We start from the raw sequence: 14,812 nt of genomic DNA, 5'->3' as shown, positions 1-14,812 counted from the left end.
CAAGCTCTTTTAATAAGCCGGCAGCTTTGTCTATCAGTCATCGAAATGTCACGTGTGATCGTTGATAAGCAGGTCACCTAGCTGATAAGAACAGTCCATTTAAATGATATATCGATCATTTATTAGAAGAGTGGCGTATATCAAACATCACGATTGTTGGGTTAATGATGCAGAAATGTTATTATAATTAATGCAGAGGGCTTGAGAAGTGTACAAGTTTGATCGTTGAAAGAATTCGAGTTTAATTTTGTTTTATATATTCTTATTTGAATTAGTTTGCAGTTTGGAACCTTTTAGGCACGCTATTGATAAGCTAGGTATTTTTTGTTGACCGAATTTTTGAACTTTAGTCTTATCATAAATTACAGCTTGGCATTTATTTTTGTCTTTAAGAATGAGACCACTGAATCGAACCAGTCCAGACAGAAATTATATTTCGCATGATTTTCAGCAGATAAGATTAACCCATCTCCTTCTAGGAATTGCTATAAAGCTGAAAAGTTTAGTCTCGCCAAGTCACTTGCCAATATCTATCTTGCCAAAGAACATGGCGAAAAATTATTGGTTCTTCCTACAGTGCTTAACCATATGGTTAATGCTGGGTTTGAGTCAGCAGGTAATTGTTTTATATTTAAATCTATGAAAATAGAATACCACAATTTTTTGAGGAATTTTAGGCTTCCTTTTCGAGGAAAGAATACTATACTGCTGGTGTGGTGGAGTTTAGGCCGTCGAACTTATTGTCCGATAATCTAGACGGCTATGTGAAGATCATTCACTCAAAGAATGCCAGCTCGACGGACATTATTGTGTTCCCGGAGAGCACCCTCAATGATATGGGTCCAACGACCTTTGTGCCCAATCCCGAGGACCGGATAAATCCCTGTTTAAGTGATCCCAATGGCAGCCACTTCGAGCATTATCTGGTGACCCTATCCTGTGCGGCCCGCAATGCCAGCAAGTATATTGTGATCAATCTCACCGAGAAGCAAAAGTGCCAGGATGTTCACGAGGATACGAGACCCTGTGCCGTGGATGGCTTGAATGTGTTCAATAGCAACGTGGTCTTCGATCGTCAGGGAGTGGTGGTGTCCAGATACCGAAAGGTTCACCTCTATGGTGAACCCAAGAACAGCACTTACCTGCCGGAACTGAGCACTTTCGAGACGGACTTCGGGGTCACCTTCGGGCACTTCATCTGCTTCGATATCCTGTTCTACACGCCAGCCCATCAGCTGGTGGATCAGGGAGTCACGGACTTTGTATACCCGGCCATGTGGTTCTCCCAATTGCCCTTCCTTACAGGTAAGTCTGAGTGAGATGAACACAGGGGTGAAAAGTGGGTCAGTCCATTGACATAGGTCCATTAACTGGGTCGAGTGATTGCTAATTGATGGCTCTTACACGTCCTTGAGATGAAGAGCCCTCCATGCGGAATGTTCGGCGTACGGTGGTCAAGTGGTTAATGCTTATTATCTGTTCTTTGAATATTTAAACCGCAATGTCCGGGAAATTTAATGACATTTAATAGTCACTTGTATACAAGATATAATTTAAATTGTGTTGATGCTTTTAATATACATCGGATTTAATACAAGCGAACTTTGGTCAGTTACAAATAGTTTTCAAAAATTCTTAACTTGATAAAGCTCAGGTCTAGGAAAATTATTCAGTTTTAGCCAAAGGTTTCTTACTATCGTTTGTCTATAATAGGATTTTGCACATACTATGATGTCTAGTTATTGATATTTCATAATTAATGTGTTCTTTTCCATTAGCTGTTCAGATCCAATCGGGCTGGTCCTATGCCAACGATGTGAACCTGCTGGCCGCTGGGGCAAGTGATCCCACCGTGGGAAATAGTGGTTCGGGTATTTACCAAGGACGCAGTGGCGCTCTGAGGAGTGTGATGCGTCAGGGCTCCGGGGAACGGGCTATATATGTGGCCCGAGTACCCAAATACAAGGGCAAACGGCGGATGAAAAGGAATCTCAACCGACAGGTGGCCACCAGTTCCAGTTTCAACATAAAACGTGACTATCTGGAGAATTTCACCAGCGAGGAGCTGCAAATAGAGGCTGGGAAGAACGGTAATCTCAGCAAGATTCTATGTCATGGTGGCTTTTGCTGTCATTTCGACGTGGCCTGGAGATCCTTGGAAAATGCTGCGGGGAACTCCAGTTACTATAGCTATCGCGTGGGTATTTTCGATGGTTGGCGTAATCAGAAGCGGCTGGATGTCAACTATATTCGAAATTGCGGTTTGTTCACCTGTTCCGGGGATTCGATAGATGACTGTGGTCAGCTGCTGCCTGACCTTCAGAAGCCTGTGGTGACCTTCACCCACCTGGAGATTCGGGTCACCTATCCGCACTCACGGGAGTTTCTATTCTTTCCCGACACACTGCTCGATAATCTTCTGCCCCTGGAAACCAAACAATTTGAATGGGCCCAACAACAGCCCTCCGAGGAGAGGTGAGTCTAAAGATCTGTTCAATACATTGTTTAACTAATGGTTTCCCCTCTACTTTCTATAGTCATCAGGTGCGTTTTGCTTTAGGGGAATCCCAGGAGGTCAGTCACCTTTTGACTTTTGCCATTTATGGCAACTACTATTATAATGATTGCACGTTTGGTGTCGGTACCGCTGAGGAGCAACTGGCCTGTGGTTATAAGAATCCAAAAATATAAAAAGAGCTTAAGAACAAGATGTATCTTTTGAAATCTAAGGAATTTTATAAAAGATTTATGATATTCTTAGCTAAGTCTTTTGTTAGCTATTACAATTTTGGCGGTATCTTCAGAATTTTTAGTTTTTTCAGCGAGTGCCCAAAATTCGACTTTACTCAACCCATAAAAAACTAGGGCACGCACAAATCAGCTGATTACCGATTAAACCGATTAGATAGACCATCTTTACAGACAGTAAACAACAAAAAGTCAGACGACGGCAAAGCCAGATATAGAGAGTGGAAAATATTTTTATATATGTATGTACATATTTATAGCTTCAACGCAAGGTGGAAAACCGGCTGGGCTTAGTCGGTTTGCGATCGTTGAAGTATAAACACCATGGTTGGATTCCAGCTTCGGTTCTTGTGGATCCTCAGTGGTTTTTTCTTGGTATCTCTGGTTGTGGCTAGCGATGGATCAGATGGATTTTATACAGCTGGTGTGGCGGAATTTCGACCAGAGATAATGGGTGGTTCTTCACAACAGCTGTTGGAGACGAATTTAGCTGGTTATCTGGAACTTATGGCCTCGGCAAATGGCACTACGGATATTATCGTCTTCCCGGAGGCCACCCTAAATAGTGTGGTCACCTTGACGGCGGTGCCGGAATCTACGAAACTGAGTTTATGTGAAGAGCAGCCTGGTGATGATCCGGAAATAGCCCTTTTTCTGCGACAACTGGCCTGCGCCGCCAGAGAACATAGCACCTATCTGGTGGTCAATGTCAAGGAACGGGCTCCAGAGAATTGTCCTTCGGATATTAGCTGTACCAATCTTGGCTATGTGGTCCATAACACCAATGTAGTCTTCGATCGACAAGGAGCGGTAATCTCGCGCTATAGAAAGTGGAATCTTTACCTGGAACCGTCGACCGACCGAACTGAGGAACCGGAACTGGCCACCTTTCAAACCGACTTCAATGCGACCTTCGGTCATTTCATCTGCTTCGATATGCTCTTCTATACCCCGGCTCAGGATTTGGTGGAGCGATTGGGCATTCGCCATGTGATCGTCACCAAAATGTTCAACTCGGAGTTGCCTTTTCTCACAGGTGATTAGTGTTCACAATGGAAGTTTAAAATTGTAGAATATTGAAAGTTGTATACAAAATGGATTTTCTTTGGAAGAGCTACAAAAAAGGCCTAGCTAGTGTACAATCTTAAAATTTTCTTAATCAAAAATAGGATTATTCGTTTATATAACTTTCTTATATTAGTATCTTATAGACTGTAATAACTGACTTATGAACTCCTTCTGCAGCCTCCCAGTTCCAACAGGGTTGGGCCTGGTCCAACCGGGTGAATCTCCTGGCTTCCGGAGGATCTTTTCCGCAGGGTGGAATAAGTGGCAGTGGCATTTATGCGGGTCAGCACGGCGCCTTGGCTCGACTTATGATGACGGAAGAGACGGTGGGTCAGAGAAGGTTGCTCCTGGCTAAGGTTCCCCTAAATCCCGAGGAGAACATGGATGCTTCGGATGAGATTTTGGAACCAGAAGACCCTACTCCTATCAAACTAAAACTACTGCAGCAACCGGAACTGAAGAAGTTTACCACCTGGGAGCTGCCCATGATTAAGGGAAGTTCCGTGGAGAAGAGGATATGCCAGGAGGATTTGTGCTGTGAGTTCCGCATCAGTTGGTCGCCAGTGGGAACACATCCGGGATATAGCTACCGTTTGGGGGCTTGGGTGGGCGAAAGGCGTTACGAGGAGGAGCAGTACAGTGCCATCCGGCTATGTGGTCTGTTTACCTGCAGCAGCTCCGACGTGGAAAGTTGTGGTCTAGTCAGCGATGAGCAGCGGGAACTGGGACATCTGGTGGAGAATCAAGTGGTCTTCACCGAGTTGCAAATACTGGGGGAGTTTGTCCGGAGACCTCGACGTCTCATTATGCCCAGCACACTCAGTTCCTCCCATCTGTATGCCCTGCAACCCTCTCAATTAAACTGGTCAACGGAGGAATTGGATAATCTCACCCAGATTAAGATGGAACTGCGACAACCTCATAGCCAGCTAATGACCTTCGCCTTATACGGCAACTATTTCGATGAATATGCGAATGATGGAGCCACCACAGTGGAGGGCAGCAGACTGGGAACCCTGCTGTTTCTGCTAATCACGCTCCTAATGATGATGCATCTCATCTGGGAGTAGGTCAATCCATATTGCTCACTTATCCAGGTATCGAACGTACCCACGTGTAAAATATTCAGAATGATATTATTACCCATTTCTTAAGAAATTTTGGATTTTGCACTATCCTGTTGATTTTTAGGGGTGAACAATATTTTAAATCGATCAAAAATAGCTTTAATAATCAAATGTAAAATATGTTTTTTCTTAATATAAAACTTTGTGTGATAAATATTATTCCAAAACCATATTGAAAACTTGCGAATTATATTTACATTTATTACCCAAAGGCAATTAAAACGCAAATAATGAGTCAGGCACCACGTAATTAATGTTAAGTGCTTGCAAAACTATATAGTTTGAACAAGTCTATTAAGTGCCAGTCATTTTTCACAAATTCTCCTTAATGTGCAGTCATAAATCAGAAAAAAGGTGCATCAAAATGTTGATTTATTCGCGGGGCTGTCAAAACGATTTGGTTCTTTTTGTCGGCTGGCAACTCATTAAAATCAATGCGTACTTGCGTTAGTGTGTGTCACCGTTTGGACGTGTGTGTGTTTTTGGTGTGTGTGTGTTGCATTTGCTGTGGGCTGCACTTTATATTTGCCGTTGTTTGTATAGTTGCCCTTAAGCTGACACATTGTAATTAAGTGTCGCTCAAGCAGACACACACTGAAAAAAAGGTTATTTTAATTGAAAATGGTTCTAAATATTGAATTAGGATTTTCCATATAAAAGGGTTAGTTTATTAAGGTGTTGTTTTGCTTCTAAGCTGTAAAGCCAATTATGGTACAATAAATATTCATTTTAATATTCGTGTTATTATATCAGGTTGATAATAATCATGTACCCATATTTAATAATATTGAAAAAAATATTGTTTTTGAAAAATTTACTGCCTAAATAAATTCATTGGAATGTTGTTAGTCCCATTTTTAAATATAAAAATTTGTTCTTCATTTTAAATGCCATGAAAAAAGTTTCTGTGTAAAAATATTAATAATATTATATTTGATACCAATTGTAATGTAGTTAATTTAATTACTATGCCTTAAACCGCAACACGTTATCTAGTTGGTTGCCTAATTTATGGAAATTGAGGCATCGGCACTGGAATAGTGTTCAAGTTCATGTCATTAAGGTGTGATTAACAAAAATTAGTTCCTGCTTAACGGGAGCAACAGCAATCCACCCCGAAAACCCCCAAAAAACACCCAAAAACCCCCTCCCCACCACCAAAAAACAGACGTCTCAGCGAGAGCAACAGTGTGCTGGAAAAGCAACAGCTAACGGAAAAGCGACCTCCGCCCACTGGCCAACCGCCCACCCCCACCCACTGGGCCAAGCAGGTGAAGCAGGAGAAGCAACACATGAAGCTGGCGTCGCTGCCGGCGTCGCGGCCAGCGCCTCTGCCCGCGGCGACTGCGAGAAACGAGCAGCTTCGAAAGTTTTCATTCATTTCAACTGTTGCTTTCCACTTGTTAGCACGAGGCAGACTGGAAAACGAAGGGAAACCCGACTGGAAGGGCAGCAGCCCAGCAGAGGAAGCCCTCTCCGTGGAAAGTCTCCATTGAGAACACCTGCGAACAGTGGGCGATTTGGCTTAGCCAGCTATAAAAATATTTAGTGTTCAAAAAGAAAACATATACATATATGCAGCTAAAAATGTATTACCTTTACCTTAATGTTGATGTTTAAAAAGAAAACAAATATATGCAGCTAAAAATATATTAGCTGTACCTTAATGCATGTATGGGTTTTCGAAAAAAAATTGTTGGTCGCATTACATATGGTATAGTATTTCTCGATTTTATATTTAAAAGATATAAATATTTTAAACCTTTTTGAATTTCGTATTAAAAACTTAATATATTTATTGTTATTAAAACATTACTACTAAGATATGTTATTTTCAAAGTACTTATTTATTTTATTTTTTCAAGTTTTTTTTAATGTTTTTTTTATCTTTGTCTTAATTTATTTGCCTTTTTGAACATTAAATATATTCAGAAGATACTCAGACATTTTTATGTAAATATATTATTACAGTTTTTGTACATTCTGCGCCCACTGTGCGAAGTGCGTGAGCGAGGACGTGTAGAGTTTTCAGTTGGCGGCGTGTAGACTGCGTTATATTTGCCTTGAATTATTCAGGCAGATATGTATGTTTTATGGATCAGGGCGGAAGGCGCTGCGCTTTTGGACGTCCGCGCCAGAGAAAATGCAATAAGCGAAAATGGCCAGTCAGCTGGCGGGATCCTAAGACCCGAAAAGATCCAATGAGTGTGTATTCTGGGTACACTTTTTATTTATAATCACTAATTAAGATCAATTAAGTTTAATCAATGTTTAATTTTGTTATTCAATTAATATATGTATGTATTTTCAGTTTGTTTAACGTTTTTAGACAAATCGTGCATTATTTCACAGCGCACAAAGCATACGCAAAGCAAGCTTTCCTTTTTTAGTTGCTTTTAAATCTTTGGCGCGTGCGCACTAAAAATCGCATTTAATATGTAAAGTCCTGCTGTAAAATATTTATTTATTTTTAGTTGATTACTTTTATTAGCATAAAAAAAAACTTACAGCTTAGGGTCACCAAATGGAAACTTAAACTTTAAAATATCATATTAATTTAAATTTGAGTTGATGTGCCAACTATAACTTTCTTTACAGCTAGTGTTTAATGTTTTGCACAGTTTTTATTTTTATAGTTCTGTCTAATTTTATTACAAAACATTTTTATTTAATTTTTAATTTTTTTATAATGTAAAGTTTTAAAAAGTATTTTCAACAGCTACATGGATTTATGATATCTCCCCTCAGTTTCCGAGTCCAGTCCGGTGTTCAGCGGTCGTGTCCGTTCGTGTTCGGTCGTGTTCGTGCACGTCGCCGCCAGCGACGCCGTTGCTGCTCTGCCGACTGCGCAGCCGACGCGTTGCGTGCTTTGGCAAACGTAACGGCACATTCTGCGGAAGCTTTCGGCGCGTGCAACATCCAAACATCCAGTAGGCGTTCAGCCTCCGAGCGGATAACACTGCGTTGTTGTAGTTCTTGGAGTCGCAGCGATACGATATACACACCACCCACTAAAACACATACCCACTAAATAAAATACCAGAGGAGCAGCCATACCAAAATCAACACTAAATACCGTTGGCATTCATGTTTTAAATAATTCAACTAAATTAGTGCGTGACAATGAAAGCAAATAGAGAAGTTCTGATATTTTTTTAAACTTTTTTTGAATTGTTTAACGATTAAAGTTCTGAACGTTCTGAAAAAGAATTCCAAAAAGTGCCTGACAATAAAACAAACGAGAGATCTTTTAAAAATGTTCTAGAAAATTGTATGCCTGTTGAAAAGATCCAGCGTTGTTTCTTGCTGTTTTTCGAGTTCTTATTTAAACACTTCTGTGTCGAACAATGTTTTGGTATATTTATCTTACAGCCATAAAACTTTATTTTATTGTGTGAAAATAGAAACAGTTTTTCATCATTCACAACCAATGTTAGCTGCATTTTACTGTGTTCAGTGCAATTATACATTTATGCCATAAACTTTTTTCTTCGAAGTTTTATCATAACCTTCAATTTGAAAATAAACGCTTAAAGAAATAATACAGTCTCTTAATGGTTTTTTTTTTTAAATTCACATTTAATTTAGTATGATTGCTGTTCAATACATAAATATAAAAAAAACCAAGTGGAATTTGGCATCTCGTCTTTTCTTGTATGTAATTTCGTTTTCTTGTTTTTGGTTTTTTTTTTGAAGGAGTTATTGGAATTGGAATGTGTTTTTCGTTCAATACCCCGAGGTATTTTGGCACCGAACGCCGACGGGCGATTTGCAGCAACAACAATCAACAATCGTGGACTTCCTGGGCGCGCAACTTTTGTTTTGAAATTCTATATAGTTCTATATATATATATATATATGCCGATCTCTATCGCACATGCACACACATGCTCCCCAACACCCCATTAAAAATCCCAATGTTTGTTCTTTTTTTTCGGTTATTGTTGTGACTTTGGCAGAGACACCAGATAAAAGACAACATCACGCTGAAAGCGAATTGAAAATTCGAAAAAAAAAATCAAAAATCAAATTTGAAATTAAAACAAAGCTAAACGTTTTTGGAAAGCAAAGCGGAAAAGGAGAAAATCCAAGGTAAACAACAACAGAAACCAAGTAAAAGGCCTTCGGAGCGATTAAAGGTGAGTGAAATTGGCAATGGAACTTGATTTCAAAGAATATCGCGCATACGCAACGTTGCAGGTGGTGGTTTTTTAAAATTAAAGTTTTGCGAAAGTAATAGATTATAATTATTATAATAGAATTTTTTACACACTTGAGTGCGATGTCTGGAGATTGAAGGTTTAATGGGTTTTACCATGTTATTAAAGAAAGGCTTTTCTAACTTTTCTTTTTCCTTTATATTAAAGATACCCTAGCTAACAAATGACAACTATATAAAGAATTTGTTAAGTTTCTGGTTTCGTTCTAAATACTTGGCCTCAAAAATATAACTAGACCATAATTAATTGATGGTACATACCTAAATATTAAAGGAAAGCTGCCTGAATTCTCAAGGTGTGACCAAACAAATGTATGTTAATAGACCTTTAATGCAAAAGTGCTGCTGAAGAAAATGTAAAAATAGAACAGGAAAAGAATAAATCCCTGCGAGACTCGGTGCTGAAACAATTTAAACCACAACCTTGGACTCCACATTTTTATCGGCCCTTCAGTATTTTCCTTTGCCTTTTGTTTGTCCGATGCTTTCTTAATGGTTTTCCTTGGGCTTTGTGTGCCATCATCGAACACACTGTTTACAATTCGATTTTGCATTCTTTTGCCATTCCCATTTCTCACTCGCTTCTTGCCCAATTTTCCTCTTTTTTCGGAACTTGTCTTCACATTAATTGTCCATTGATGTTTGTTCTCTCATTCCCCAACTGGTTTTCCCTCGGACGCTTCCTGTGGTTCAGTGATTTAATGGAAATAGAGCTTTCTTGGGCTATCCAAATTTCCATGCTTCTTTTACTTTTTCAAATATGTATCTTTTATTCTGCTGCGCGTGTACTTTAAATTTTCATTGACTGCGACTGAATGCAAATCAAAGTTGCCAACTGTGCGTATGATTAATATCTCAAAATATGCACCAGATTGTTGAGCGAATTATCAAAAGAAAACGATTTGGCGGGGAAAATGGGGAGTGTGTGGGGGGGGGGGGGGGGTGTATATGGGGTTATTGGAAATGTTTTTTCCTTAATTATTGGCCAAACGGCATTAAATTTTCAAGTATTTACTAAAGCTTAACAAAACACAAACAAAGGCGAACACATTTTCCTCGATTTTTCACTAAATAAATGTGTGTATCTTTGGCTGTACATAAGATTATCGAGTACTGGAGGCATTTGGCAATTGGCAGCTGTTCGATCCGCGTTTCTATCAATAAAATGCCCTCTCTCTTTCCTTCGATTTATTCTCTCCGATTTTCTCATTATTTACTTGTCCGGATTTGGCCAAATGAATTGATTATAAAGCCCACTGGTGGTTGGCACATCTCTACACACGTATTTTTTTATGCACATATCTAAACAATTAGTAAAATGTTGTTGATTTTTTTGGTTTTTCTGAGGGGGGGAGCAGAGAGCTTTTCTTTTCTTCTTGGGTTTTTCCTTTTCTTTCGGTAAATTGAATTAACGCAAATTGTAATTGTGAATGTATGTAAATGTAATGTGCGAATATCAAGCGAGATCTGAAAAGCAAACATATGTATGTATGTACATAAACCCGGGCACACACACACACACGTATGTTGGGTATATAGAAAATCCGGACAGACTGAAAATCCGGACGGATAGCCCGACAGACGGACGTGTAAACAGAGGCAAGCCAAAGGTAACAAATGGCTTTTCAAATAAATTAGCGGGCGGCAATTGTAAACAGAGACAGACAGAGAAAGAGCAGCACATCTACATATAGAAGGAGACAGAGGGAGAGGGAGAGAAAGAGAGGGCTAGAGACTGCTAGAAAGAGAGGGCAACACACTGGACACGGCCAAACGGAGATGGAATTTGTGACCAGCGGGTTGCCCAATTAATTACTGCATTTCGCACGGCCAGATGAATCGAAAATAGTTTTAATTGACATCAGGCAAATATTGAAAATCATTTTACACTCTTGCTTCCTCTGCCGTTCTTTCATTAGTGGCGCATTGTCACTCGAGTTAAGCAATTATCTGGCGATTCAATTAAACGATAGTCCGATGAAATATTCACACACGTCAGTTGTACGCAAGTTTATAATCATTTTCCGTTCCAATCCTTATCCCTTATGGTTGATACTGTTTAAGCCTGAGAGTCACAGAGAAATTGGCATTGAAAAGCTGGCCATAAATTTGTTATTAAATGAAGGTATTTGGAATTTAAATTTTCAAGGGCTTATGTACATAAAATTTAAATATAATGTAATGGCTTATACATATAAGCAATACATGGTATTACCCGGTAAAATACAAAATAAAAAGATTATTTTGCATTTAAAATTAAAGATTCTTTAAAAAATGTTTTAAGGTCTAGAATGGTATGTCTTTAAGGGATTTCTGTTTGAATCTCTTTATTTTGCATACACAGAGAAAACTATCTAAGAACATTGATCTTGAATTGAGAACATTCGTTCTTAAAAACCGTGTAAGTACATTTTGGTATCAATATAAAAACGAAATGGTGAGAAGAGAAAAGTTAAATTGAGTTTATTTAACAACTTTTTGATAAGTATACACTAAGGACTGAACTAATAGTTTATTTGTACATACAATGTACTTAAATACCGCCAATTCAACTTGATTCAAGCAAAATAAAAACATTTTTAACTTAAAAATGTCGTTCAATTTTTAAGAACAATTTCAACTCAGCTGAGAACGTCAGAATTTTGTCTGTGTAGGAATTGGTATTAACAAACTGTTTGGAAAAACTTAAAAAGGAAATATTCTAAGCGAATTTTTGGAATCTTCAGAATTTGACTTCAAAAAGTGCATAAGTTCTTTGTAGAGCCTTTGCACCAAAGGGATGTATTTGTATCCTATACTTCTAGGAGGTACTATTGCTTTGGCAACCCTCGTGAAAAGGGACTGCGTTTGGGGATGCGGATGGGGATTGGGGATTGCCGATGGATGGCGGGATCGCAGCAGATTTAACCGGTTGTGAGCGGTTTTCGGAATTTTTCGCTTTTGGAAACTATCCGCACCGCACCCAAATGCACCCGAGTATTTGCACTAAGCGTCCATCGACGGCGGGCAGCGTTCATTAATTATACAATTACAGCTTGCAGTGGCCATTTGGGGGGGTGGCTGGGTGGGGGTGTAACTGGGGGGCGCTTCAGTGGGTGGTGGTGTTGCTGCTGCACAGACAGTCCATTTCGCGTTGCACATGGCTTACGGGGGAGCACTCAGCTCATTCAACTGCAAAGCAATTCGTGGAAAACCCAACTGAGTGTGTGTGTGTGTGTGTAGGTGAATTCTATATGCATTGGTCTACTACTACTACCACTGTATTGGTGTGTGTAGGAGGGCTCTTCTTCTTGCCACTCTTCTTTTGTGATGTTTGCTTTTTGCTCTGCCCCGCGTTTGATATGCAAAATTCAGAATGTTTACCTTGAAATATGCCATGTCACTTTGCAAGCGATGCGAGTTGAATACTCGATGGAGCAGCAAAGCACGGCCAGAAAGGGAAAGAGCATCGGTCGGCCCTCCTGCCTAGAAAGAGACGGGTAGAAGGGGAGCGAGAGAGACGGGGAGACTGCGAAATACCCGTGTACAATGTGCACATTATGCTACCTGACAGCTGAACTGCACAAAGGACCCCAAAAGGACACAAGCATTGCAAAAAAAACACCAACTTTCAAGCTGATTAAATACTTTTGATCTGTGAATAACATCTTGCTAAAGAAAGTGCCAGATCTAATGGCAAAATATGGAAAGGTCAGTGAACTAGCAAAAGATATTTTCATATAAACCTTTTTTTTCATTTTCACCCAAAGAAAATCAAGCATTTTGTTTATCCGTTCCTATTTAATAGTATGTTCTTCTAAATCTATGTATTTTTCCTTAAATATTCTTGAAATAGTTGAGTTCGGAGCTGCGTGCTTTATATTCAAAAACCTTATCTGCTGTTTTCTTTTCCTGAGAATTCACCCAATTTTCTTTCTCTGCAAAGTGAATGGAGCGGAGGAACTTTCATGGGCTTCGATGGAGTGGTTAATGAGAAAGAGAAAGGAAATCGGGGGTCGTGACATGTCGGGGGGTCTGCCACATTGATGAGCTTCTCTGCCCGGAGTTCCGAGGTCGGAGGTCCCCGGAGTTTCGCAAGGGAGTTGCTCACTCATTACCAGATATGTCCAGAAGTTTGAAATGCTTGCCAACGTTTGCTACCTGTATGTACCTGTCATTAACACAGCTTGTCCCAGAGATCAGATTTTGTGCTTCGTGGTTGCAGTCGGAAGTTCAGAGACTCTTCTTGGAAAATATTAGTTTTACCATCTCTCCAGGCGAGCCTTTTAGGTGAATTCTTATATTTATATCGCCAACGTTAAATTTCAAGGATTAAAATAAGAAGTACAATCTAAAGTGCCTGATTAAAATAAATAAACAAACATATTCAAAAACAAAACAATCTTGGAAACTTAAAATGTCAATGTTCGTAAGCTCTTTGAAATTTAGGTTACATTATTCACAAAAATCAAATTCTATTAAATTTCAAGCTTATTATACTCGTTATTCGTAAAGTAAAAGGGTATACTAGGTTCGTCGGAAAGTATGTAACAGTTCCGTATGAACGCTGAGATCTCGGAAACTATTAAAGCTATAAAGCTGGCATTTGTCAAGAAGATTATTGAGCTCTCGCGCAGAGCCAGTTTGTTTCAGCAGGGTTCCACGCCCACAAACGCCCATAATGCTAGCACCCACATTTTTGAATATTTTTTAAAAGTTTAAATGAGATTTTGCTTTAATTATCAATGTCCAACTACATGCCAAAAATTCCAATTCGCTTATCTGATAGTCGATGGCATCGACTACAGCATTCTCTCTTGTTTTTGAATTTATGCCGTATAATCTGATTTATAAAATCGTAAATAACTCTTGGCATGTCCATTGGAATTTTCCCTATAAATTGTTATTAGATAAGCAACTGCTGGTTGGCATGGTTTTATTTATTCGGTAAATTCTTTGTTAATTTAAAATTAATGTAAGTTATGTTAATTAGTTGTAACGCAATGCACATGGCTAAGTCTTGTTTGTAACTGAGTGCTGATCGGGATTACATCGATATAAAATCAATTGCAAGAACACCTGCAGCTGTTTGGGCTGGTAACTCTAGATATTTGCAGGTGCTGCAGGCATTTCAGTTGGAATTCATCGGTGCCCCATTCCTTCCTTCTTAACCTTCAACCTGCTTGCAATCGCAGGACTTCAGGCCAGACATGCATATGTACGTACATACCTTCGTGATCCACCTGCCACTTCAACTCCGTTTCCATTTCCGACCAACATCAACTTGTCTGGGGCAAGTTCAATATGGCACATCGCATATGGCATATGGCATCAGCATTTCCGGCTTCAACTGGCAACATGCAGCTGGAATTTTGTCATTGCATTTTGCGGGATGTGTTTTTCCTAGACTTTCCCTTTGGAATTTTCCTTGAAATTGCTGCATGCAATTACATTTTCTGTTTATTTGCGGCTTCATCTTCAACCGAGCTTTTCTCTCATTTTCCTGGGAGGCGAGGCAGAGGAAAATGTTAGTAGGCGAAAGAGGCGGGTGAATGGAAAATGGGAGGAATGGGTATGGGCCAAAAGCAGCCGTTGCCGTGGAGGTGCGCGTTTTGTTAACCGCGAATACATTTTAATTAGCAGCTAAAATATTCAAACTGAAAATTGCCCT

General features: G+C 39.5%; 3 protein-coding genes across 16 annotated transcripts in view; all 3 read left to right on the top strand.

The window, feature by feature from the left end:
• The first annotated feature begins 60 nt into the window (after positions 1 to 60).
• Positions 61 to 2,708, top strand: LOC119557697 (vanin-like protein 2). The gene is made up of 4 exons (XM_037870570.1): positions 61 to 616; positions 678 to 1,305; positions 1,779 to 2,475; positions 2,538 to 2,708. The coding sequence occupies exons 1-4, from the start codon at positions 395 to 397 to the stop codon at positions 2,689 to 2,691; spliced, it is 1,701 nt and encodes a 566-aa protein (XP_037726498.1). The 5' UTR covers positions 61 to 394; the 3' UTR covers positions 2,692 to 2,708.
• A 334-nt stretch (positions 2,709 to 3,042) lies between these two features.
• On the top strand, positions 3,043 to 5,813 carry LOC119557646 (vanin-like protein 3). Its single transcript, XM_037870497.1, has 2 exons — positions 3,043 to 3,784; positions 3,994 to 5,813. Exons 1-2 carry the CDS (start codon positions 3,073 to 3,075, stop codon positions 4,884 to 4,886), a joined length of 1,605 nt encoding a protein of 534 aa, XP_037726425.1. The 5' UTR covers positions 3,043 to 3,072; the 3' UTR covers positions 4,887 to 5,813.
• A 2,073-nt stretch (positions 5,814 to 7,886) lies between these two features.
• LOC119557975 (voltage-dependent T-type calcium channel subunit alpha-1G) overlaps positions 7,887 to 14,812 on the top strand; it is a 103,388-nt gene continuing 96,462 nt past the window's right edge. For 10 of the 14 annotated variants that reach the window (XM_037871054.1, XM_037871056.1, XM_037871053.1 and 7 more), the window contains exons 1-2: positions 7,888 to 8,056; positions 8,903 to 9,082. The gene's annotated coding sequence lies outside the window, so the exon portion shown is untranslated. Of the gene's footprint in view, positions 8,057 to 8,902; positions 9,083 to 14,812 lie in introns of all 14 variants that reach the window. The other 4 variants (XM_037871052.1, XM_037871045.1, XM_037871044.1 and 1 more) reach the window with 2 other exon arrangements.

This window comes from Drosophila subpulchrella, chromosome X (assembly GCF_014743375.2).
Source record: "Drosophila subpulchrella strain 33 F10 #4 breed RU33 chromosome X, RU_Dsub_v1.1 Primary Assembly, whole genome shotgun sequence".
Lineage (NCBI taxonomy): Eukaryota > Metazoa > Arthropoda > Insecta > Diptera > Drosophilidae > Drosophila > Drosophila subpulchrella.
Note: the sequence above shows the minus strand (reverse complement) of the source record. Positions and strands in the feature narration are given on the sequence as shown.